Source organism: Callionymus lyra, chromosome 3 (genome assembly GCF_982586985.1).
Source record: "Callionymus lyra chromosome 3, fCalLyr1.hap1.1, whole genome shotgun sequence".
Lineage (NCBI taxonomy): Eukaryota > Metazoa > Chordata > Actinopteri > Syngnathiformes > Callionymidae > Callionymus > Callionymus lyra.
Genome location: NC_141820.1, coordinates 20,014,412 through 20,042,178, shown reverse-complemented (window position 1 = coordinate 20,042,178; position 27,767 = coordinate 20,014,412). Strand labels below are relative to the sequence as shown.

Genomic DNA, 27,767 nt, shown 5'->3' with positions numbered 1-27,767 from the left:
ACTATACCTATGGAAAGTTTCATTCTCCTAATGAACAAATGCAATAATAGAAGACAAACATTCCAACAAAAGTTGCAAAAAGATTAAGAAAACATTAAAAAAAACACACATTTTTTTCTATTCAGCATAGTTACACCTCATATTGAAAATGGGATTATACATGTTAATAATGCAATAAGTCACAGTGTTCAAAATATTTTTATTTTATCAAAATCCTTAAAAAGCAGAATATTATCACATGAAAGAGACGAAACACAAGCTTCTGTGCAACAAAAAAACTGTTACAATTCAAATAAACATTCAATATAAGAATAGAAACATTTGTTTAACATACTTGTGAAATGTAAAATTACATTTGAGATAAAATACATTATTTTTTTTAGGGTTATATTTTATAAAAAATACTTAAATATATTCTTCTATATTGTTTTCTTCGTAGACATTCATTTGACCAGCATGTAAAGATATAAAGGCACATTTTGTAGAAAAATAAAAGCAAATATAAGACATAATGTTAAGTCTTTGGCTTTTTAAATTTGCAGATAAATATAAATATAGATATGAAAATATACATGTTTAAAAAAATGTAGTGACTGTGACATTAAAGGTCAGTATTATTACGCAGCGATCCTCGGCGGGGCTGAGGACACAGGCGGCTCAGCAGAATCTCCGAGTAGACCTGGTTCACGGGACCGCTCACATGATAGGAGAACACGCTAGAGTCCGCCTCCTTGGCCGCGTCCAGTTTACTCGTGCCGCGTTCTGATCCAGTTAGAAATAAAGTGTCATCTGAGGGACCGGAGGGAGATAACCTTTCCACCTAACCGAGAACAAAACACAGTGTATCATCCATGAACAGATGGCTCTTGTGTTGACACGGAGAAACATTAACCCCTTCAGAACACACCATGTTGAAGAAGGTCTAAACACATTAGAAGGTAAAGTAATACCTGCACGTTTAAGGCTTTAAAAGTTTGCCTTAGTCAGCCGTATGGAGATTCTAAGTGTGCTGGTGCATGGATACGAACCTCATGGAAGTGGCAGGCGCATCTGCCCTGCAGGAACTCTTTGTATCGGCCCATCGTGATCCCGAACGTGTCGATGACCTCATAGCCAAGATGTCTCGCAGTGGCCATGATGTTTTCGTTCTCTCTGTGCAGATCCTGAACTTCACTCTATTGGAAGAAATGGCCTTTTTTTTTTAAATTATTTTTCAAACATCTTCTCCTGAGCGTGTGAAGCTGGAAGTTCGTACCAGACTGAGCGATCGGATTCCGTCCACATGAAGATGAAATCCCATTCCGAGAGACTTGACCAGCACCTGGACCCGACCCAGAGACTCCCTGGTGTGAGCGGACAAATGAGTTCCGATAATTTATGACATATATTATTTAAATACCATTTTTTACAATTAGTTTTGATCCGTACAATTACAAATAAAGCACTCCTATCGCCTTCTCAACCTCTTCCAATCCCACGCCATCTAAGAACCAAACAACTACGACTTTAACACGATCTTCCTCTCTCTTTGCGCTTGATGGATCTACTGACTCCTTTAAGAAACATCTTAAGACGTTTCTATTTGTTCAAGCTTTTCCTTGATTTTCTGGAACTCCTGTTGTGTTATCAGTTTTATCTCGACCTTTAAAGTATTTACTTTATTGAATATTGTTTTGATTGTTTAAGCGCTTTGTGACCCTGGTCTGGAAAAGCGCTATATAAATAAAAATGACTTACTTACTTACTTACATACATACTAAATGTTTCATTTATTTTTTATTAGTTCTAACAAAGAGGTTCAGATGTTTGTTCTCAATGCTACCGTTTGTAATAGAACCGTCAGTGTAATGTACCACGAATATGATCATCACGACATTTTAACTAAAGGTTATTCTTTGATAGGTAGTTCTTTGATCAGCATCTGACCTTGTTTTTTCACTGCATTAGTAGGTTTTTTTATTTGATTTAATTTTCCTGGTAACAGATTATGATCCTGCGTGTGACGCAAGTTTGTCTTTTCTAACAAAACAGACTATTTTTCGAAAGTGTGAAAAGCAGGTTTGTTCAACCGCTGAAGATCCAAGGACATTTAGCGTAATACATGTTGTAAAAGAGCAGAGCGATAACTCAGAGCGGGGAATAGTTCTTCGTTTTGAACTTGGATATTAAAAACAAAATGTGGCTCCTGTTTGAGTTTTATGAGCCGATGATGATTGAGTCTTGCAAGAATAGGTTCTTTATTGCACCTCTCTGACGAACAGAGAAGCTCTGCAAATGAGCAATTACTTCTGTAGTTGCTCATTTTAAGTACTTTATTCTACCCTGAGGATCAGCAAATTGAAGTGAAATGAATCGTAAATACAAAGTTATTAGTAGCTTCTCTCATTATTTGAACCAGGACTGGGTCAGAACATGGCCCTGGAGAACAGGGCTCTTAGATAAAGGTTAATTTACAGAATAAACAAGGACTTTATTGAGGAGATTTGATACAAGTAATGTTCAAAAGAGAGGGCTAAACAATGCAGGAACACAGTTATTTAAAAAAACATGACTACAATGTAGTTAACCCTTTATTTACTTTCTTGTAGGACTAGACAGGTGCTTTGCAAAATAGTAGGAACCTCTAAACACATTCCTGCAGGTGTATCGCTTCAATATTCATTCATTAATTTTCTACCTGTTTATATCTTATTGGGGTCGCGGGGAGACTGGAGCCTATCCCGGTTTCATTGGGCGAGAGGCAGCGGAATAACGATAGAAAAATGTTTCTAAAAGCAGGAACATTGAGCTTCCCATTGATGTTTCGTGTGTGCATGTGTGACGAATAGAATCCAATAAGCTGAAGCGATGAGTTCACAAAGAGGGAATGAGATCGAGGGAAAGTATTGCAGTATGTTTTTTGCGTTTATCAAGTGAATGTAAAAGTGATTTTAGTAGAGCTGGTTGAGCGGTTTTGTTTTTAAGTATCACCCAAAACCATGGGATTAGAAATATTAGTTTCAGTTTTAGTGCAGTAGCCATTTCGAGTCTTACCAAAGTTGATAAAGATCTGGACATTAACTAGTCAACTAAGTACTTTAAATCATCATAAGGTTATAATAAGGTCACTCGACTGTGATCACTCGACGTTAGAAACTTTGATTTGCGCAGTTGTTTTGGATAAAAGCTTCTCCTTAAAGATCTGAGAAGATATATCATGTAACTTCAGAACTCCTATTATGTTATGAAGCTGAAAAATACAGTTTTGTTTTTTACTTTTCTTCAACTGTTGCCTCACGGCCACACAATAATGTTGAATAATTAGTGAATATCTTATTTATCTTTGATTCATTTTGTGACACATTCTCTATAGATGACCAGTGAAGAATTTTAAATAACTTGATTTGCAAGTGAATTAACTTTTTATTTTAGTAGAGAAACTTGTCGCTCTGGTAAACAAGTATGACTGTATTTTCTCTCAATGTTTTTTGTATTTTCATTTGAAAATTTAATTATAAATAAAGAATCATTATGTCTTAATTAAAGAAAAAACCCTGAAACACAGGGCTTGAATATAAAAAATTAAAATTAAATATTGTTAGAGATACTAACTGATGCTTCACTAGTTTAATAGCAAGAAAAGATAGAACATGTCTTGAATTTATGTGAAATAGAGAGAATTAGAAAAAGTCTGTATAACTGCATAGATGTTAAAAATCAATCATTCATTAGGACAAATTTATGAAAAATCTGACTTGTATCAACTCTTTTTATGGGATGGCCATTAGTTAGTACATTTAATTTGGCCTGTGACTCAGTTTCGTGTGAACATAGAGGCCCTTTACACGATTGAGTTTAAAACTCCTGCCAAATAATTGATGAATCATCATTAGGAGTTCGAATGTGTACCTCTCAGCAAAATTCTGTAGTTTCCATAAGGTCAACTTGGAAATACATTTTATTAAACTAAGAAAATGAACAGTTAGAGATAAGAGGAGATAACTTTGCCTGACAGATCAGACTCAGGAAAAAAGTGCCCTAATAAATAAGATTATTTAGGATTGGGATTATTAGATAAATGATAATCAAACTTTTTTTTTCTCATTTCAAATGAAAATCTAATAAACATATAGGCTGATAAACACTATATTTATTACAGCGATTCACGACGATTTGGAACCAAAAGCCTCTCCTGACCTGCTCAGCACCTCATGGATGGTCCTGAGGTGGTTCGTGTTCAACCACTGGACTCCTCCCACCACCAGCACCGTCTGGTCGGAGTTCACCAAAGGTCGCGACCTTTTGCAACAACAGTCATCACCGGAGAATCATCAGCTTGGACGAGCGTGTTGTCCTCACCTGCGGAGCAGCTGCTGCAGCGCCTGGCGGAACGTGGGCCTCTTGCTCTTCTCCAGCCAGAACTGAGGATAGTAGGAGTAGCTGACGAATGTCCTCCCTCCGTTCAGCTCCCCGTAGACCAGGGTATCGTGGGCCTTCCCCCAGTCCGCCAGGCTGGAGTTGACCCGCTCCATGAAGAAGTACATCATCCCACGATTGGTGGAGTCTCCGATGAACAACAGCTGGAGCCGAGGAGGAACGTTGAGGAACGTTGAGGATTGATGATGTATTGAGTTGCACGTCCTCACCTTCCGATCCATCATGCAGCTCTGCAGCAGTGGGGGGTCCACTACAGGATGCTCACAGCCATCTGGTTGCCAGGCGACCTCTCTCCAATCACAGGTTCTGTTGTCGGAACAGCTAAGGCAAGGGACCACCCACTGACCTGAGACCAGCAAGACAAACGGAATTGATGATGGAGGGAATGTTCTTTAAAGATGGATTTACTGAGAGCGTGTACAGCAGGGACCGGGTTTATCATGGGTTCAATCCCAGTTCAGCACTTCTTGCAGAGTTTATATGTTATGCCCATGCTTGAACCTTGATACTCTGGTTTCCTCCCACCATCTAAGAACTGTATGTTGTCAAACTTTTATTCAGCTCTCATCCTAACAACATGTCACCCACAAACTCAGTAAATCCATTAATTTCAACACTGCTTCAACTGTTGCAGTGCTTATAGAACTTATGAGTGTTTGAAGATATTTTCTTATGATGTACCTACTACTTCAGTTTCCAGACATCGTTTTACTCATATAAAGTACCTATAGTCTGGCTTTAAAGCAGACAAACAGGAACATCAAGTTAACGTTTTATTTTAAACTTGAACTGACATCGACCAACAGATATATAGACAGTTCTTCTTGTTCAAGGGACAGAAAGTTAAAGAAAAAAAATGCATTTAGAAAATAGGTTTACAATTTTTGATAAAAAATAAAAGAGGTCCACATCGAATCTGTTCGAGGGCCACAGATGATTTCTGGGCGAAAAATTGTGAATGCATGTACGATGTCGAGATGTACGTCTGCCCGGATTATTTTCGACAAACTTAAAGGGAAAGTTCCCCCAATATTCACTCTTTTCTATTCACCCTCATGTTGACCAATGGTTGGGATTATTTTCAGATTAATCGGATTAATGTGAAAATGTAAATCAATTTTAATGTAGTGACTGGAGCTCGGTTGTCTTCGTCTTTATCTTCGTCCAAAAAGACAAGAGGAATTGTTCAGAAGAAAATGAAATAAATTGTAAAAAATAATAAAAGTACTCTGAAAATAATCCCAACTCTTAGTCGACATGAGTGTGAGTAGAAAATGAATGAAGTTAGAAAATAAATAAAAATATTAAAAAACAAAATGTAAAATATTAGAATGGGATCATTTGCAATACAAATATAGCAGGTGTGATTCCTGGCTTTCAAATGTTGGACCTGATAAAGATAAATGAATAGAATTATTATTGTTTTTACATCACCCTCTTGTTTATCTGCAGTCGTGACCATCTTCCGGGTTTAGACGGACTTTGGTCAAGACACAAAGTTAAGAAAGGCTGCTTTATCATTGGCCGATAAAAACGCAACCAGACTGTAAATATTTTAATAATGGCTTGTTCGTTTTTTTTTTTTTATGGTTGGGAGTGCAAATGTCTTTCTCTTCATTCTGTAGTCGGCCTAAAGCCCACTGAACTGCAGCTTGTTTCTCCTCCAAATCGGTTTCACTTTTCAAATCAGGATCAATCTCCAATTTCTAACTAATGCAGCAGTTAATGGAGAGGATAGTCCTAAGAACTAAAGTACTTCCTGTAAAGGTTCTAGGACGTAAACAAGGTTATTCATGTAAAACCTGTTCCCTCAAATGACACGATCAACACTCAATTGAAACACTTGGACGAGACAAACCTGGCTGGTCTCCTGAACGGCAGACCTCAGGTGGCTTCAGAGAGTCGGTGAAAGGCTGGAGGCCACAAGAGCGACCCGGCAGAACCAGCAACCCACAGTCCTGAAACACAGACAGATTGTCGGCTCATTCATGTCATTTAAAAAAACATGTTTACAGCTGAAGCGTAAAAGGATTTCCACGAGCACAGAACTATTTCCAACCAACAAAAAAAGAATTGAATTGGCTCAAAGGTTTATTGTGTATAAAGATTGAAACCATAAATCTCTCCACATGTTTCATCATCTCAGCAGGGAAACCACTTCATCAGCCATATCGAGCCTCTCGTCGGCGACATGACATATTTCACTGAAAAAACACTGGTTTGAATTCCTTCTCCGTTCTCTGGTATGTTATGAGATTGTGGCGGCTTAGAAAAATGTTTTATATGTCAGAAAATAACTTGAATTAAACACTGATGACTCGGTTTATATAAAAGTTTCTAGTAGAATATTATTGGTTAAACAACCACGAAGTAAATTTACTAATATTCTTATCTTAAAAATTGTTCATTAGAGTAGACTTTATTGACAATTGTTTCTGGAACTCCTGTTGTGTTATCAGTTTTATCTTGCCCTTTAAAGTATATACTTTATTGAGTATTGTTTTGATTGTTTAAGCGCTTTGTGACCCTGGTCTGGAAAAGCGCTATACAAATAAAAATTACTTACTTACTTATTTACATTGTACATGGACTGACCAAACTCTGTATCTATATTATAAGTAGCTAACACATTTTCCTGCTTATTTTAAGTGTTGTACAAATGTCTTTTCTACATATCCCCAATACTATTACACCAAACAAATAACTGACACATGCTGAACCGAAACGAAAACCTATTGAAAAACATGCAAACCTTGTCCAAAATAAAATTGAAGTATAAAGTAAAATGATGACTTCTTTCCATTGTCTGTGTTGTATAAGTAAGTCATTTGTATTTATATAGCGCTTTTCCAGACCAGGGTCACAAAGCCCTTAAACAATCAAAACAATACGCAATAAAATATATACTTTAAAGATCAAGGTAACATCGAGCAACAAAACAGGAGTTCCAGAGAACCAAGGAAAAGCCTGCACAAATAAAAATGTCTTAAGATGTTCGATCAAGTCAGAACTGGTGCTGTTAGGGTAATGGTATCAACATCAAAACCTACAGTCCATTGTAGTAATGGTCGTTTCGTTTCCATATCAAAGCAGTGTTCATCTCTTCAAGCTCGCTCCGTCCTGACCGCACACTTGCGTCAGCCACGGCAAGTCAGAGGTCAAACAAACCTGGCCGACTTAGCACCGAGGCCCCGTGGGAGCCGCCACGTCTGGCCCGGACTTCAGAGGCTCCGGCGCGGCACCCCGCGCACACACACCCTCTGATCTGTCTGAACACACACTCCTCTTCTTCTTCTGCGGCTGCCAGGTTCCAACGTGGCAACACCAAATTCTGCACGTCGGTGACGCAGCTTGCAACAAAGTGCGACAAGAAAACTTAACAGGGATTTTCTTGTTCGTACCTGAGCTCGGTGTGGACGTTTCAAACGGGGGCCGGGCCCACCGACACACACCGACACACACCGACACACACCGGCACAAGTTAAGGAGGTGAAAACGCTCGGACGGAAACAGATGGTGAGACGGGCGGTGATACAAATCAACTTTACTGTTTTGCTCCCTCTGACAGCTATGGATGATAAACAAATGGAGAGGTCCGTCTCTTCAGAGCATCAGGAGCCGGAGGTCAAAGAACTCTCTTCTATTTATGAAAACCATGAAAGCTGTTTTTCATTCCTGCACAGCAGCACATTCTGATTGATGCATTCTTCAGCGACACAACGGATCGATCACGTCGACGCACTTTGAGTGAGAACGATCCTATCGGGAGGAATCCTCTTCATTAGGAAGGCTTTGATTTCAATAATCAAAGTTGCAGCTGTGAAGATCAGAATTAAGTCTGAGGCCATGGTTTCCCAGAGGTACCCAGGGTTTTTAGAAGAATGGAAATTCTCTTAATAAACTTTTTTTTTAACATTATGCAAGATACACATGAACAGAAAGGGATAAGCAGGATTTATTCCTGAGGTGGTAAAACATTACTTTTGTGTTATCTCTGGGTCAGAGACAACACAATGGATACGTCAAACACATTTGTTTTCAGGCCTACGGGTCACCATGACCCTGAGATAGCACAAGGTTTCATATTTATACAGCAGAATTATCCATCTTCACCATCCTGCAGACAAGACACACGCCGCTTCATGCATACATTGATTTCATTCAATGCCTTCATCAAAAAAGTAACTCGAATTTTGATTATCTTATTTAATTTAAAGTCCAACTAATGTTGAAACTCAACTCTCCTGACTCGCTCACATGTTTAAAATGTTAAAGTCTTTCTCTCCAAGATGCAGTAAGTCTCTCATCATGACCATGTTTTGAACTTATTACTTTATAAAGTTCTCCCCCGTCGGAAATCTCAGCGATCAAAAGGTTACGAGAGCGGTGTCCATCCTGAAGTAATAATGGTCTTCACTGCTTCTCCAGCCAGCTGTATTCACGCCCTGCTTTGTTTATACAACGAGTACCTTGGAGATGGAGATTTCTAGGATTGATGATTTGTGGTGATAAAACTCAATGCTTGACCAATAACAGAAGAGTGGGTGTAGTTATGTTAACAAGCTTGAGACCTTGGCTCCTGCAGGAGGTTGGGTGATATCATCTGTTGTCTGCAATGTCACATAAAGAAACAATTTCTCTGTAATAGCAATAGCAAGAACAAATGTTAATATAAGGGTCAAGTAAATACCATATCTTCTATATATATATATAACTTATATAAGAGATTAAAAAAAGTTCATGATTCGTTATTACAAAAAGAATAGCTTGGCTGACAGGGAACTGAACATTCCAGAGAGAAGTTTTACAAACATAGTTTAAAGTATTGAGGCTAAAATGTCAATAATAAAATTAATAAAAATGCATGTGAACAGATAGATGTGTTGCCAGGATCACACATTTTGAGTAGATATGAATATGTTAAGAACTGCTTTGAATTCCATTTCTTTTTCTATGGTTATGAGTGAATTTATGCAACATCACGCACAGATATTCGCAACAAAATGCTGATCTGTGCGAGTCAACACACCGAGTCTACACAATGGGTCTACACAGCGAGTCTACACACGTCACTGTGTAACACTAACAAAAGCACCATGTGTGTTAAACCAGTGACGTGTGGTCAAGGTCTAAACACTATCAGGTGCACTGGACTCATGAACATTTGTCCCATTAAATTGAACATATTCATTTCCACCAGCTTATCCTCGTTTAATCATTTTTTTTTTTTTTAAATCAGCTGCACTGATCCAGCGAGACTAGTACGTGAACGCTGGACTTTATTATCAGATTCAGCCCCTGGGTGTCGCTCAGTCTACTTCACAGAGCTTTCTGTGTTAAGACGGCCGACTCTGACAGCTTTTCAATTGGCTCTCTTAAAAATGCTCTTCAAACTATTTTCTCTCATATATGACGGAAACCTGGTTTTAATGTTTAAACCGAACTGACCTCTGGTTTAATTCAATTGAATCACCGGATTAATGTTGTTTTACTATAAATAGTTGTTCATTGTCAGGTTAGGAAACCAACACTCAGTATTTCTTCAACATTGATCTTTATTTAGATTCTTTTGTTGTTGTACTCTTTCTGTTTTTGTTTCTTGTCTGGTCAGAGTCACTTACTTTCGTGTATTGGCTTATCAGTGTAAACCATCAAGTTTGAATTGAAACACTTCTACGTACAGGCTTACTAGTAAGTAAGTAATATTTGTTTATATAGCGCTTTTCGAGACCACCAGGGTCACAAAGCGCTTAAACAATCAAAACAATACTCAAAAAAGTACATACTTTAAAGATCAAGATAATACTGAGAACAACACAGGAGTTCGAGAAATTCAAGGAAAAGCCTGAACAAATAGAAACGTCTTAAGATGTTTCTTAAAGGAGTCAGTAGACTCCATCAAGCGCAAAGAGAGAGGAAGATCGTTCCAAAGCTTAGGAGCCTAATTACTAACTACAGCCTAATGTGTATAAAAAAACGTTTAAAAAAATACCCTTTAAATGCAATTAAGATCAACTTGTCAATCAACAAAAATTGAAAAAAATACTATGTATTTACACTCATTATTCCCCAAAGTAAAACATCTATTTCCGAAGTTGCTACATAAACAAATTGAAGTGGAACTTTAATCTGCAACAGCTCTTTGTTTGTTAGCTCCACTACTGGGATTGTGTTAATCAGTTTTATCTTGATCTTTAAAGTATATACTTTATTGAATATTGTTTTGATTGTTTAAGTGCTTTGTGACCCTGGTCTAGAAAAGCGCTATACAAATAAAAATTACTTACTTACTTACTTACTTACTTTTTTAAACAAGTAGATTTTTCCTCATTCTAAACTAATTTGATCATTTACTCATCATGGAAATGTTTTTAGATCTATGACTGTAATGCATTTTAAGAATGTTTAAGGATTCAATAATGACCTGCCCATTAAAGCCCCAAATTAAAAAATCCACACATAAAAAAAACCTCTCAAATATTGCTTTAATTGGGGTTTTAAGTTTCCACATTGAAAAGAATCAAAATGAAACCCTTTTTTTTTTATTTCACATTAGAATGCGACAATTCAAAAAGTCATGTGACCAGGTAATTTCAAGTAACGGACCGGTCTTACAGTATGGGTAAGTGGTTAATACAAATTAAACTTAATATTGTTATGAAATGTTTACACCAGCGTGGTATATTTCTATTTTACTGCGATCATCCTCATCCTCGTGATATAGAAATGGACCAAAATTCAAATATAACGTATATTTCCCACCAAAAAAACTATATTAACTATGGGTTTGAACCGATAAATGATGCAAAAAGTAGGTAGAAGAAACACTTCAAGTGGTATGGTGAAGTTTTTGCTTTCAGAAAAACTTGTTCTTTCTCTTTCTTTCCCTTTGTTCTTGTTCTTATTTTTATTTTTATGAATAATTGCTGTATTGCTGTGTCTATTTGGAAAAAAGCAATTCCCAGAAGGAGACCTCCTGAGGGATCCATAAAGTTCTACCTAACCTAACCTAACTTTATAAACGTTTTACACGTAAATAAAACGTCTACCTCTCCGCAATAATACTGACTTTTATGTTGGTTTGGTGATATTTGAGATATGAAGAGGTTGATGGGAGTCTGGACATGTTTGAATAATCAACATATTGTTTCACTGCATCAGAGAGAATGATCTTGTATCCACTTCATCTCGGAATTCCTCCATGGGTTTGGCACAAACATGATGGTCGACTTCACTGTCTGATTGTCGCGATCAAACACTTGAACAGACATAAAAGCTCGACAGATCTTCCTGTGAGACGCCAGTGTTCTCGAGACTTGGTTGGCTGATCAGAGAAGGTGGGGGGTCAACGACAGGTGAGCGCGGCGCTGCACCTGCGAAATAGCCCTGGAGTCTGCGTTCGGAACCCTTGACGATGATGACGTAAATCAATAGATGGAAAACTCATTTGGAGACATTAGATCTGAGGCTATTTAGCGACATGGATACACATCTGGACCCTTGACATAGTTAAACAAAGCCTCTTGTTCATCACAGCCTCGCACTTTGATCATCAGCTGCAGGTCATTATCGCAGTCTTTGGAGATCGAGGCTCTTCATTTTGGACACTTAAAAGAAACGTTCCACAGTGAAACAACAGCAAATGTCCAGTCAAGTGGATCGACCCAAGCTCGTAACATTTTTATCTGCAGTGTTTCATTAACAAACGTTCACCATCGGGACCAGCTTCCTGAGGTCCCTTATTCCTTTCTTCATTCTCATTATTCATACTTATTATTATGTGTATCAATTAACTCTTCAGCGCTCATCACACTAATTCTACGATAGAATACGATACGATATATTCAACCCTCGTTACAATCCGATATATTTCAGCTCATGATACGATACGATATTTTTCAGTTTACGATACGGTAAATTAATTTACGATAGAATTCGATACAATATATTCAACCCTCGTTACAATCCGATATATTTCAGCTCATGATACGATACGATATTTTTCAGTTTACGATACGGTAAATTAATTTACGATAGTATTCGATACAATATATTCAACCCTTGTTACAATCCAATATATTTCAGCTCATGATACGATACAGTATTTTTCAGATTGGATACAGTAAATTAATCTACGATAGAATTCAATACTATAATTCAGCCTTCGATACGATATATTCAGCCCTCGTTACAATCCAATTCATTTCAGCTCGATGATATTTTTTTAGCTCAGGATACGGTATATTCACCTACGATGAGTTTGATACGATATATTGCGATAACGATGCGATACAATATATTAAAATCACGATACAATACAGTATTTTCTTCAGCTCACAGTACTGTAAACTAATCTACAATACAAGTCGGTTCGATATATTCAGCTCACGATACCATACAATATTTTCCAGGTTCAAAATACTGTATATTCTTCTAAGATACAATTTGACACAATATATTTAGCTCACAATGCACGTGAGAGGAAATGTTCAGCCCACTATACCATATATTCAGCTCATAATAAAATACAATATATTTCGGTACGCTTCCATGATTTTAGGGAACATTGAATTTTAGTGACATCTTGTGTCCCCATTTTTTTCGGTTTTAATTGATAGAACTAAAGCCAAAATATGTCCAAACATCAGCTTTTAAATCAGCTTGAGTCGCTGCATCGTATCATTGATGCGTCATAATCCCTCCTCGCACTCTTTATCAACACTTCCCAAACTGATATTCACGGTTTCCAAGTTCTCACACAGTATACTCTCAAAAAACTACTCTTCAAAAACATGAAATTATTGATGATTACTCACCAAGTAAAGTAACTACAGCTCCTCTGATTGCGATGCGTCCCCACCCTCGCCTGATGTTTTCCTCCTTTTTAAAAACCAAACCTAAGATTTAATGAATCTCCGGTTAAACCTCTAGCAGAAGCTTAACTTCAACCTTAGAAATAAATCCCTACTTGGATCATGTTTCTAACTAACCTCTTAAAAAGTGAAGGTAACGGTAGTTGAAGACAAATCTAAACATCTGCAGATTGAAAGCTGATAATTTGATAAAGACCCAATGCATGCATGTCTATCTATAAATACAAACACGTGATATGTCAGTCTCCATTTAAATCCTCTGGTAAATATGTTTTTCGGTGTGTTTTGAACCTCAAACAGAACTGTTTTTGTAAGAAATCGTTCTGGCTTTCAAGAAATCCCCTCACATTTTCATTTACAATATTGATTGTTGATGTTCCTAACATCTATCAATAATGTTTATCACGTGTTAAAATACATGTGATTTTCGACCAAGGTGAAAATGTATAAACTTCGTGGACAAAGTCTCTGATGTCATTCCATCCGTCGGTGATCGAATCGAAGCGATTTGCTCATGAAACTGTGCGATGATTTAAAAGTGAGGAACGTGCGTGACAGTGATGAGCAGTCAAGCATCTGCAGCTGGATCGGAGCGAGAGGTCGACAGAAGGAACAAATTAAAGTCCCACCACCCTTCTTCTCCGCAGAGTAAAAAAGAACCAGAATTTATCCGAAGCAGATTAAAAAAAAAAAAAAACCTTGTTGGAATTTCACAGTGTTGCGTTTCCGAGAGTCACAAACCTGCGTCTCACCTCGGACACATGTGACCCTCGAGGTCGACGAATGAACGACTGGACGTGTGATCGTCACTCTTTAGGAACGACTACGTCAGTGGTTACTAATAAAAAAAACCTCAAAAGTTTTCCGTGATTTCAGTGGAAATAATGTGTATGATTTATTCAGCTCACGACACGATTTACATATTTGGTCTGGGTCGACACATTTCGACACGCTTGCATAGTTTGTGAAACTATTTTTAGGAGACACTGAACTTGTGATGGTTCCACCCTCTTTTGGGTTCTTTAAAAAAAAACTGTAAGCAGCCGCTGGAGTCGACTGTATCCTCTCGTCCTCAGTTAGACAGGATCTCGCAGGATATAATAGTTTCTTTAGCTGTGGAGGACGTAATCAACGCCATCTAGTGGCTGGAAGTTTAATTGCAACTCCAAAATAAGCTATGGGAATATTTGTTGTTAATTGGAAAAATTAAATAAATAAATAACTTTATTTTACACACACATCATTGAATATATAAACTACAATAGAAATATGAATAAAATAAAATATGATCTGAAAGCCAAATTAAATTGGTACAGCACTGTGGAATATTGATATAGGAATAATATAGTATAGTTATTTCTTATCTCCAAATATGCAAACTCCATTTTAACCATTTCTCCATCCAGCAAATCTAGAGACAACTTTTCAAATTCACTTCTTTTCAGCAGTTCTTTTGTCTATGATCATCAAATCAGCTTGTGTTGGTTGAGTCTGAATAGGTGAAATATGTGTTCCTACTCTAACTTCACCTGCGGGGAGACCCAGAGTAGACGCCGCTCAGCATCTTGATAAAGCCAGTCGCCTTCTGGACGCCCCTCAGCTGAAAGTCCAACACGATAAATCCTGGCGTGTTCACAGGACCTTTTAGCGCTCTGTCAGAGGTCGTTCTTATAACGACCGTTACGTGGCTTTTACTGGCAAATACCTTCACACCCAGATCTCTCCAGCGTGTTCCGCCTCAGATGCCAGTCAGGTGTTAAAACCAAACAGCTGTAATGGAATCCAATAACAACGTTGATGTTCCTAGAAACATGTTTGAGAATGTGCCTCTCCGTGTCCGCGGGGATCATGTAAATGAGAATGGATGTTCTTGAAGGAGTCACGACATGGATCTGGATGTGATATATACCGTGTCTTATATCACTCCGAAGCGAACACGCCGGATGACCCGCGTCGAGCCTGGAACCGATCCGACACACGGCAACATCGACGTATCGGGTGACTGACCTGCAGGAAGCTGCACATCACATGCTCCCCGAACATGGGCAGGCTGGGCCGGGGTTCTCGGTAGATGTGCACGGTGTACACGCTCATGATCACGGGCTCCGGCACCGTCGAGTCCGTCACCAAGATGCTGATCCTGCTGTGACCCAGACCCACAGGAGCGTTCATCAGCCTGTGGAGAAAGAAAACGATGATGATGGTATAGCTTGATCAATTAATCTCCAGTGCAGTCGGAGCCCCCTAAACACAGAGCAGATTCTCCTGCACATGCATCAAGAGTTACACAGGATTCCATTGGTGCGATGAAGAAATTCTAACTCTGTTCTGAAAGCGCTCACATCTAATGCAGAAGCACTGGACAGTGAGTCAGAAAATAATTTTAAAAAACGAATTTATAAAATACTAGTTTCAGTTTAAGCTCAGGAAACATCTGTAACGTGTATCGTGTGAATCTTATTTCACACCATTCGTGGAAATATGTTGCCTAGTGATCATACTTGATCGATGGACTTCTGTCAACAGTTTTGCATCGATGTTGCCGGGATGTTGATCATCAGGAACGTCATAACATTCTACTTGACTTCGACTGTCATGTGCTGGATATAATATTAATTTGCTTTAGTGCAGTTTCCTGATGAAATATTAACCACTAATCTGCCCATATTTTGAATTCCTAACCACCAAAGTGTACTTTTATATGACAAATTTATTTTTAAGTGAAATGACTACATTTTTTCTATATTAAGCTCATTATCAATCACAAAACTGTTACAGTATATCAAGGATTCTGCACCTGATTTTGGAGAAAAAGGGGAATAAAAAAGAAATTTAAATGTCTGAAAAATATATATAAATATCTAAAAATAAATTAGTTTATTAACATAATTTATTTTTATTTTTATTATATATTATTATTATATATTATTCATATTTTTCCCGATGTAACATACTTTATTTCAGTTTGCTTACGCATGACAAAGACTTTATCTGTTATAAAGTTGAAACATTCACATGAATGAAATGGGATTTTGTTCCCCAATTTAAAGTGTTGAGCAGTTCTACTCACAATCCGTTAATAATGACTTCATTTTTGGACAAGAAAAACAACAAACATTAAATTATAGGACATTTTTACAACAATTTTACAGCCATAGAATCGACTGGGAGACTACTATAGTCAATATATACGTATATAAACAGTATATAGTCAATACAGTAAAGACAAGACTGGTGTCCACAACAAAATAATCTGGCTAGATTTAGGAGAGAAGGAAGTACAAGTCTATTTAGATTGAAGAGTTCACTGTTTTAATAGGTGTTTATAGTGTGTGTTGAGAAAGTTCTTCCACCGGAAAAAATGTCAAAAACGTTCATAAATGTCTTCACTAGCAGTGTCTCAACAGCTCCTGACTAGAGCTCACCTCGGTCCGCGGCGGTCCTCCAGGTGAACCCTGCAAGCGGAGTCTTTGGGCTCGGGACGAATCCGAATCATGAGCGTGTCAAAGGTCACCTCTGCGTGGTACTCTTTCACCTGCGGGCTGAAGGGCGGGTTCAGGACCAGGGCCGGATCGGTGTAGATCTGGCGGAGCTGAGGGTCCGTGCAGGCCGCTGAGGAGACACCAGCAATCATCAAGAGGTTCTCCTGACACGGATCCAAACGTGCTCGTACCTGCAGCAGCGTCCTCTGGATCCACACTGGTTAACCTGCAGCCAACCAACCGCTTTAATACAGGATTTCAGTGACGGGAAGATATTGTGTTTCATCACCTCTTTCTTTCACTGCTCAGGTTCTCATAGTGACAGATGACGGTCACCAGGAGATCAGGGAGACCGGAGGAGGAGGCGTAAATGTCAGGGTTCACCTGGTTCAAACATGAAATCATGAAAATAATCAAAGCACATTATGTTTACACAGACGGAGACTGAAATATAAACGCTTCTCACCAGTTGAAAAGAGGTCTGTGTGTTCTCCAGCTGCCGAAGCTGAAGCATCAGAACGAGATCTTCCTCTGACAGGCAGACTCCAGATATCCAGACGCAGCTACCGGACTGAGAGACATTTGTCAAACATAATGATAATCTTCTTTATTGTTTTTAGTTTTCTCTTCCTCTCCAGTTAAATGGAGACTAAATGTCTGTTTCTTTCTTTCTGGTGGTGTGTATTTAAAAAATCTAAAGGGAATTTTGAAATTTGATACAATTTTTTCAGAAGTATAACAGCAACTATTTTGTAGAAGTTCATTTACCACAAACCGTAAACGTAAGTCTGTCTGCTACAATTAGGCACTGGTACAATGGCGCCATCTGGTGGCGATAAAAAAAGCGTTTCGGTCTGTTTGGCGCGTTTTTTTTATAATGAATGATAAATAACTTTAAAGTCTAAATATTGTTGAATCCACCGAATCAGATGTGAATCGTTCAATTCGCCTCTTCTAGAGTATTCTTGGTTGTTATGGTATTAAGGGTCAGTTTTTTTCTCACCTGTTTGACTGGAGCACCTGAAGACAACAGGAAGTGAAGCGTGTCCTCCAGGATCTGATCTTTAGTGATTTGTTGGTCAAAGGTGTCACGCAGCGAGGAGAAGGTCCAGTCAGCACTGACCTGATGAGAGGAAGACGAATTATTAAACAAACAACTTATTGATTCAATTGATTTTTCTATCGTTCATTATACTTTCAATAAGAGTCTAACACAATGAACTGACAAAAATAAATGAAAATATATGTTATATGACTTATTTCCCCCATGTTAATAGTATACATTGACATTGAAATACATGTTATAAAGATTAAACTGACGGTTTCTACAAAATGATGATAATAGTCGTCATTTTTTATAAGTACAGTTAAATACCTAGATACATCTCAGAAAGCGAAACAAACAAACAGATGGAGGTCATCAAAATAGATGATACAATTATTACGATTAAAATCTCAAGTTCGGAAACTTATTTTGTGAGTTTGTAAATTAGTTTCAAGACTTTTTATATTACTTTTCTGAGTCTGTAAATTAGTTTCAAGACTTTTTATATTACTTTTGTGAGTTTGTAAATTTGCTTAATGATTTGTTTTGTCAGTTAGTAAATGTATTTTGTGGGTAAGTAAATGCACATAAAGAGTTTGTAAATGTCTTCAGAGTTTAACATTTATTCATGAAGTTTCTATATAATCATATCATTTTCGGACCTCATGTCATAGATCCACGGCTGCAGTCTCACCTGAGTGATGGCAGGAGTGATGGAACCATTGAAGAGCAGAGTGAAGGTGAGCAGCTGGTAACATAAAACACACCTGCAACAAACATTACAACTTGATATTAATGAAGTCCAAAGAAACATATTTTTTAAACAGTGAATTGAAGTTGACTCAAGCACCTGTTCATCGATTCAGCCCTGTGATTGGCTGTCACTGCCATCTGCAGCACCTGACCTATCACCCTCTTCACGTGTCCCAAAGCCTTATGGGAAATCTGTGGTCCCAGCTGCTTCCTCAGGAAGCTGAGAAGCTGAGGGAGAACAGACCAGTGAGACCAGAGCGTGTGAAGCTGCTTGTTTCCCTCATATTTATAAACACATGTGTACCTGAACTGCTCGTCCTCTCTTCTCCTGACCTGTTGTTACCACGGCGATGTCGTGCAGGAAGGAGGTCAGAGGTTTTATCGAAGTCACCACGATGTAAGCATTCACCATGGCAACCAGGCCGGGACATGCATCTCCATCTGGAAGTGGACTATCAGCACAATAGTCTTTAATTTTACTGATAATATTTTATATCCTTTATTTTATTTATTTATTCTTTCTTTCAATTTATATGCCATTATATTTAATTGTACTTCTTCGATTGCACAACATTGTAATTTGTGGCCCCCATGAGGTCAATGATCATGTAGGAACTAACAATTTAATTATTTTTATTAATTCATATTATTATAGGGCTTTTGATTTATAACTAGCATGTATTGCTGCACAAAAAGATGTAAATGAACATTAAAAAATATTTTGGGGAAAAAAAGTGTTGTTATGAAAAAGAAAAAAACATGCAAAAATATATTTTCATGTATATAATAATAATACAATTAGCATACTAAGCTCGATATTACTACTGAATTGTATACCTTTAGCTCATTTATTTTTGTTTGATGGCCCCTTAAAGAAGAAACTGAATAAAATGTGGCCCCTTAGGAAGATAAATTGCCGGCTGACTGATGTCTTTAAAAATTGAAGTTTACTGTTTGTAAGGGTTTTTATTTCATACTAAAGAAAATAAGGTTGACTTTAACAACAAAGTAACAGAGTTTTGTGTGGTGAAGGAAAGATGTATGGACTTTATCTACGGATAAAATTAAGACCAGAAACTGTTTTAATCTCAATCATATAAAAAAAGAGATAAGACTAAGAAAAATACAATAGAATATTTAAGAACTACATTTTGGCCTTAAATAAAGTATGATCTGTTTTTCTCACACTTATATTGACCCATTTAATAATCAATATTTATATTTTCAGCATAATACACATTGTTTGGTTTACTTAAATCTAGCTAATCACGGAAATCCTGATGCAATACTAACCAATCAGAAGCAAGAAAAGGCGGGTCTATCAGTCATTACAGCACCTCTTGTCTAACGCCGTCGCTCTGGATTCTTTACTCTTGAGCCAAACTTAAAATCTGGAGAGCTCTGGCTAAACTTTACGGTAAATCCCCCAAATACCATTCAATAGGAGGAAATAAACGCCTGATTTTAGAATAAGGGGCATTGAATCAGTTGCATGTTCCTTGTAATCCTTTATTATCACGGTCGTACTCCATACTGTTTAAATCCACGTTTGCTAATCCTTTTTTAAATTATTTATTAGTTCATTCATCTTTTTCTATATCCATTGATTGTTTAAAACAAATTTAGATTTTCAGCCAATTGAAAGATCTCAGATCATTAAATATTGTTAAAGAGTTTGAATTCGTAACTTTAGATAAATTGATCATTAAAACATAATATTTCCGCTATGACTCTTATGTCAAGATTACATGTTTATGAAGATATAAATCAATATTCATCCACGATCAATGACTGCCATAGATCTAGAGGATGAAGACTAATATCCCACAGAATATCACAACAATTCAATATAGACTTGTTGAGAAATTATTAATTAAATCATATATTTTTTAAACTTCCTATGTGTGTGAAGAATGCTGATCAGATATGAAATAACTAGTCAATTGAATGATTTCCCTTTTGGGTTTATATAGATAGAATAAACCTTCAAGGATCCATAAGCTAATTGCTAATGCTACCTGACACTAAACTAATATAGGTAATATTTACATATTGCGGTGAATTCACGTACACACCTGGCAGCTGATTCGATAGCGAGTGTCGTCGTCTGATTGGTCGATCTGCATGCGACGGGCATCGTCTGTGATTCTGGTCCTGCTTGGAAAACATGTTTAAAAACAATGTCCAGTGAAATGAACTCTTGATCGACTCTCGGACCGTACCTGCCAGGTAACAGTCGAGCACAGAGGAGAGCGCCCCCTTCAGTCCGGGACACAGGTTCACCTGTCACACAACACAATAACTGGGCTGGTCTCGTCTGTGATTGGCTGCAGTACAGAGTACGTGTCTTACTCACCTGCTGGTGGCGCTGCAGGTGAGCGAAGGAGACTCTCCTCACACAGCTGCTCTCGGCGCCGCTCAGGCACACCAGGAGGCTCCACCGGCTCTCATCTGTCGCCATGGAAACAATGTCAATCAAGAGGATTTTTTGCAGGATGATGAAGTCTTCTCGTTGCAAACAACAAGGATGAAAAAGCAGATGCGCTCGGTCTGTGACTAGCACGACGTCGTCGGTTTCAATCTGTTCCCAGAACAACTGTTCCTGCGCCTGAAGTGTCACGGCAGGAAGTGGCCTGTCAAAACATGGCCGCGGCAGAAACACGCTGATCCAGGAAACGCCGTGTTGTTCTTCACCACATGCAGTCGCTTTTACCAGCAGCACATGTCGGGCTGGAGAGTGAAGTGTTGCTCACGTCCAAGAGCCAGACACTCATTAAACAAAGTCTTTTAACAATGGATTGTGAGACTGTGTTACACAAGATATGATTAAAGATCTGCTTCAGGAATATCTATCCAAATAAAACAGTTAAAGTATTATTTCAATATTTTTTGTAGATGACGGTTTGTCTGAGTGTGTTGTTTTTTTTGGAACATTCTTTTTTGTTGTTCCTGTACTCTTCAAAAAACAACAGCAGCTGCTCTGTTAAGTTTACGACTGTGTCTCTTTATTGTCGACCTCCTGCTGTGAGCAGCCTTTTGTTAAGCCCCGCCCCCTCCGTTCACCTGCTCAGGAGTATCAGCTGTCAGCTGGAATTGGGAGGATGTTCTAAACACCCGAGATTCAGAAAACATAAGAAGTCAAACAATATTCTTTCATTAATTTAGTGTATAATAATGAGCATTATATAATATGTATTATATGCAATATTTTAAACGTTATTGATTTATTGTGTTTATACTATACTGCACTATTTTTAACTTATTTTATATATTCATTCATCCTGCTGTGTTTTTAACGGTTGCCAAGCAACGATATTTTGTTGCCAGTTTCACTGCTGTGTTTTCTGTGCAATGACAATAAAAGAAAGTATTTAAACATGTAATTGTTTAAATGACAAGTATGTAGTTTTCAGCACTGTTTTCTAACTGATAAGAAACCTTATTTTTTTCATTTAAAATTTGAGATTTTACTTTGAAGTTCTGGTAAAGACGTTGTGATCTTAACTAACTAACTAGAACTTATTTAGCCTCCATGGTTAATAAGATTCATTCAAGTCATTTCATCAGACTGGACTTAAAGTCACGTGACTTAAGTCAACACGCTCTTCTGCTGCCTCCAAGAAAAAGGCTGTTGGTTCAATGACTTTTGGAGACGAGCTGAGGTTCTGTGCTGCATGTCAAACGTTTCCTTTTTGCTCGTAGATGTTTCGTCTGGTACTTCAACAAACAGTTGAACATTTGGGTCGCATCGGTGCCGAGTCAACGACAGCTCAACACAATTGGATCGACTATAAAGAAATTTAAAATCTGTTAGTTTGCTATTGGCTCTGTACTATTATTCAACTTTGTGTGTATCAACACAGAGAGAAACTAGTGCCAAGACCAATACTGTACTGAAACTCAGAAGACGAGAACCGACAAGTCCAGAACAAAGACGCGTCCGGTCGAACTACATCAGAACATCTAGTCACCGTCGCCACGTGTCTGGTGCCGTGTGAAGTGGACTCTCGTCTGTCACCTTGTCTGGATCTCAGAACGCTGCTGGTCTCGGCGTATCTGGACAGCTGTACATCGAAGCCCATCTGGGTCAGAACCCGCTGATACAGTTGGACTTCTGTGTCGCTGTTGGGAAGGCGACCGGTCAGAACCACTGCCAGGCGACGAGGACTGGGCGTCTTCTGGAGAGACAGGAACACAAATGGTTTTCAAAATATCCTGACAGCCATAGTTTGTGTTTCAATCGCCCCGAGACTTGCCCAGAAATGCCCAGAGATTGTGTTATTATTCCGTTCACAGCTCAACTTGGCTGAGTTTGAGTTTTCCCAACATTGACCTGTTTCCTCCTTTGAGGGAAGAGAACCATTTACACACACACACACACACACACACACACACACACACACACACACACACACACACACACACACACACACATGCACGCACAAACACACTTGGACACACAGACACACACTCTCACACACACACACACAAATGCTTGCACAAACACACTTGGACACATACAGACACACATTTTCACACATAAAAACACACAGATACAAACTCATACACACACACAAACTAACATGCACACATTCACACATACATTTGCACACACACACACACTTGGACACATACACACATATAAACAGACATAAATGTACGCACTCATGCAAACACACACACTTGCACACACTAATGCAAACCCGCAATCACTAACACATATCCACTCATGCACACAACGGCTTGCGCAACACACACATGCACACATTCATATACACACACACACACATGCATGCCCACAAATACCCAAATTACACACACACACACACTGTCTCACATACACACACACAAGCACATGTGCACACTCACAAAGACACAAACGCACACACATACATGCACATAGACACAAACATGCACACAAACACATATCCACACAGACACAAACACACGCACACACATACACACACAAACCTGCACAGACACACACAGACACAAACCCACACTCATACATGCACACAAACATGCGCACACACATACATGCACACTGACAACAACAAACACACATACATGCACACAGACACACACAGACAAACACACACACACACATACATGCACACAAACATACACACACACGTACATGCACACTGACACAAACGCACACACATACATGCACACACACAGACAAAAGCACACACATACATGCACACAAACATATGCACACACATATATCCACACTGACACAAACACACATACATGAACATAAACACACACAGACAAACCAAACTTACATACCTACACAAACATAGGCACACACACACACATGCACACAAAGCCTCACACACAAAAGAAGTGTACCAGAATTTGTGTGACTGCACAAAATAATACCAACAGTAAAATCAAATGTATTTAAAACTGGAGTCTGAAGTCTGCAGCTGTTCGGGGTCGACTTCCGTTTGTGTAGCAACATCACTTGTGATGTTTATGCTGTGTTAAATGATGCAGTGAAAATCTCCAGAGTGGGTCCAGAAGAGCCTCCTCAAATCTCAACAGATTAACAACGTGTGCGCACTTGTGTGTCCATTTTCCAGTTGTGTGTTGTTAGCAGTGAAACTATCAGCTGCGTGTTTACACTCAGTCATCCCTCGGGAACACGAGCCATCACAGACACTAACATTTCTATTAGCGACATGACAGTCCGTCCTAAAATACACACGGACACACACATGCTCGCACTCACATGACACCCCCGCACGCTCACACCTGATTGGTCCGCGCGGCTGTCAATCACGCGGCGGTAAAACAACACCTCCCGGAGAAAAGCCGTCATTGAACTCGTCTAAAAATACAACAACAATGACTCCTTGACCCGGCAGCCGTTCTTCTTCTCTTTTCTTCCCACGGATGAAGGGAACCAAACGATGGTCTGGTTTTAAAGCGTGTCTAAATGCAAAATGAAGTATTGGTCTGACACTGGAGATGTTTGGCCAGAGGAAGAACCCAAATATGTGAGAGCGAAGCCAGAAGACAAGTCAATATGATGTGGACGGCGTGTTTTTCAGACGAATCAAGTTTAGAGTTGAGTCTGTGACTGAGGAAGAGTTTAGTATCAGCAAGTAAATCAATAACATTGTGTTTAATACACACAACGATGTGTACTCAGGAAAACCGGTTTCACTGTGAAAATATAGAATATCAACCCAAGGCCCAGGGGCCAAAACAGGGCCAGCCAATTCAGTTTATGTGGCCCACAAGAGCTTTTCAAACTTGTGGATGAGATTTAACCAAACGACAATATTGAGACCTTCAAATAGTTTGGCTTTTCAAGAATATATTTAAGCTACTTCTTTGGATGATTTTAAAAACAATTAGAAGGGAATTTAATTAAACATGAGAACAAGGATTTATGTCTATTGTGAAAAAGTGTCTCCTGTGTTACGAGTTGGAAATGCTAATGATAGTGCTAATGCTAGCTTGTAATGATGACTCCACATTATCTTAAATAGTTTCTCTTTTTCTGTGTTTAATTTACATTTCTAATCAATTTATATTCATCAAATGTTTCTAGTAAAATACATTATTACATTAAATATATAATATTTCAATAAAATAATTGATCACACTTGACGTTTTAAAACTAACAATAAATCTTGTTTGGTAATAAGTCATTTTGGGAAATTGTCTGTATGTATGAGAGTGTGTTTGAATGGTTTTATGTCTTTTTGTCCTGCGAGAGACTGGCGTCCTGTCCAGGGTGTCCCCTGCCTCTCCCCCTATGATACTGGGATAGGCTCCAGTCTCGTGGAAGAAAACGAATGAATGAATGAATGTCCTGACAAAGGTCAAGTCAGCATGATGTAAACACACTAAATCAACTTGTTTTATTTTTATTTTGACACATTGCTGTTGAAAAGATCTGTGATACATACAAGCTACAGTTGTAGATAAATCTAAAGATCTCCTAAGAGACTAATTTACTTATTTACTAATTTAGTTTATTTCAACTTTTGCTTCTGCAGCATTCTTGAGTAACAATAACATCAAGATCTCAGAAAAACTTTATTAAATCTATCAACAAATCAAAGGATGTGTGATTTATATCTAAAGAAGGAACAGTTTTACGAAAAATATACACAATAGGAACCATTTTAAATGAAGATTTAAACCCCTTCCTTAGTAGTTCTCAACTTGTCTAAAATGTGATTTTAACATCAAATTGTACATAAAATATCAGCTCAATTACAATTTTATAATGTAAAAGTATAGTATTATTTTTCTTAGATAAATGCCAACTTTTGGGTCTCAAACCCACGGATTGAGAAATACGCTTGAATTGTTGTAGTTTTTCGCATGAGTGTCCAGGGTTTAAGGCCTGGTCTAGTCTAGTGGTTTTTCCAGACAAGTATACTAACATCTTTGACCTTTTGGGGACTTTTCAAAACAGACATTTGTGTAACAGTCCACGTTTATTTTTTATAGACCAAATTTTTCTGCACTTCCTGTCCACACACAATAGTCCCAGGAAGCTACACCTTCTCTGGATCCACCCTTACAGCTTCCTCTTGGAAAACTACTGGACTGAACAATCTCTTTCAGGGTATTATTGAAGCTTATCCAGACCCTCAACTCTGAAGTGGTTCAGAAATTCTTTATGATTTGGTAGTTCTGGGGTCAATATAACTTTTTTTTAACACTGGCATTCTCAATTACTCAGTTTGGAGCTCAGACCTCTGCCAAGCAGCTCATTTATGAGCCATATTGGGTTGTTGTTTTTTTTACCCAAAATTGCTAAACCTACATTCAGTGAATCGTTACAATATAATTTAAAATGTGAAATATCTTATATAACAAGGTCACACTACCAACAGCACCATAAAGGGAATGAATGTGGTTCAACTGCCTGACCTTACTAAACTGTCAATGGAGTCCGTCAAACAACACCAGCATGATATTTAAGAAGGTGTTCCTCTTCCCAGGAGGACAGTTATAGAATAACAGTTAGTCTTGTCATTTATATGACCACAGTCACCTGTCAGATGGTGCTTAAATGAACATTAAACACACTGATGATGATAGTAATAACTACATTATTATGTAATAAAAATTGTCATGACGACTGTATTGTCTTAAAAATGCCGTATTCCTGATTTGTTTGAACAATATTTAAAAGTTGAAGAATAGTTTAATGTTAAGACAAGAAAAAGGGCAAAGTTCACTCCTTTAGATTCACACCTGTTCATTTACCTGTAAAGCCTCCAGGCTGGAGATGAACTTCTTGGTCTCTTCCTCCACGTCCAGATTTCCTCCGGATCCACATCTCCCCGCGACCGGTCGCTCTTTCCTCCCGGACCTGACCCGGTGGACGAAGGTGTTCTGGTAGAAGAGACACACGGCGAGCCCGAGCAGCAGCAGCAGCGGCGCCGCGAAGCTCCGGCGGCGGAGCCGCAGCAACAGGGGCGGGAGCCCGGCCGCAGCAGCAGCCCGGAGGAACCGCATGATGGTCCGAGTTCACATCCCTCCTGGTCCCTTCAGCCGCATCACCTTGACCCTCCTCATCCTCCTCTTCTTCTGCCTCATAAAAAACCTAGATCGTGACTCTGGAAGTAAAAGTCCAGAAGATACAAACATTTCTCTAAAAGTAAGAGGTCCGGCTCCTCCTCAGTGACGTCAGATGATCCCCCCCCAAAAAAAATATGTTCACATTTCTCCTTTGAACTTTATCTTCTCATCTCGAGCGACGGTTTCGCTTCTGAGTCGCGCAAAACCAAAAAAGTAACGGTACCGCTTATAGGTTCTCGCCGGAGGTTTTTGAACAAAAGGAGAGGCTGGAAAGTTTTTTGTCGTTTTTCCAAGTTAAAGTCGAGATTGAAGTTGTGTGTGGGTCAGAAGCAGCGCAGACATCTGGTTCCACTTACACCAGGAGCAGGGGAAGAGAAAAAAAATGTTATTTCCGTTCTAAACCAGACCACTCGAGCCCCGGGTCTGGCTCGCCCTCACATGAAACACTTCCAACCTTTGTTGATGAAGTTTTTGTTTTTTGTTTTTCAAGAAAATAACGGGGAGAGAGTCGAGGGGCTCAGTAGGAGGTCAGCGCCTCCTCCTCCTCCTCCTCCTCCTCCTGCTGGAACACTCCGGAGGAGAGTTATTTCTGGAAAACACACACTCGCTCACACACGCGCGTGTGTAGTGGGGTGTGTAAGT

The 27,767-nt window shown here is 38.6% G+C and overlaps 1 protein-coding gene across 1 annotated transcript; it reads right to left on the bottom strand.

The window, feature by feature from the left end:
* Nucleotides 1-203: 203 nt before the first annotated feature.
* cped1 (cadherin-like and PC-esterase domain containing 1) lies at nucleotides 204-27,571 on the bottom strand. The gene is made up of 21 exons (XM_087786893.1): nucleotides 26,811-27,571; nucleotides 22,588-22,747; nucleotides 20,926-21,020; nucleotides 20,792-20,852; nucleotides 20,645-20,723; nucleotides 18,874-19,021; nucleotides 18,667-18,797; nucleotides 18,511-18,583; nucleotides 17,775-17,894; nucleotides 17,238-17,342; nucleotides 17,061-17,155; nucleotides 16,963-16,997; nucleotides 16,715-16,901; nucleotides 15,297-15,465; nucleotides 6,275-6,374; nucleotides 4,626-4,762; nucleotides 4,339-4,559; nucleotides 4,177-4,278; nucleotides 1,256-1,343; nucleotides 1,029-1,175; nucleotides 204-820 (listed from the first exon to the last, which is right to left on the bottom strand). The coding sequence occupies exons 1-21, from the start codon at nucleotides 27,060-27,062 to the stop codon at nucleotides 602-604; spliced, it is 2,724 nt and encodes a 907-aa protein (XP_087643019.1). The 5' UTR covers nucleotides 27,063-27,571; the 3' UTR covers nucleotides 204-601.
* Between the last annotated feature and the right edge of the window lie 196 nt (nucleotides 27,572-27,767).

Coding starts and splice junctions, on each gene's coding strand:
- cped1 (XM_087786893.1), bottom strand. CDS start 27,062: ATGCGGTTCCTCCGGGCTGCTGCTGCGGCCGGGCTCCCGCCCCTGTTG. Junction 19,022..20,644: donor GCTATCGAATCAGCTGCCAG/GTGTGTACGTGA, acceptor TTGTGCTGATAG/TCCACTTCCAGATGGAGATG. Junction 18,798..18,873: donor AGAGAGGACGAGCAGTTCAG/GTACACATGTGT, acceptor GTTCTCCCTCAG/CTTCTCAGCTTCCTGAGGAA.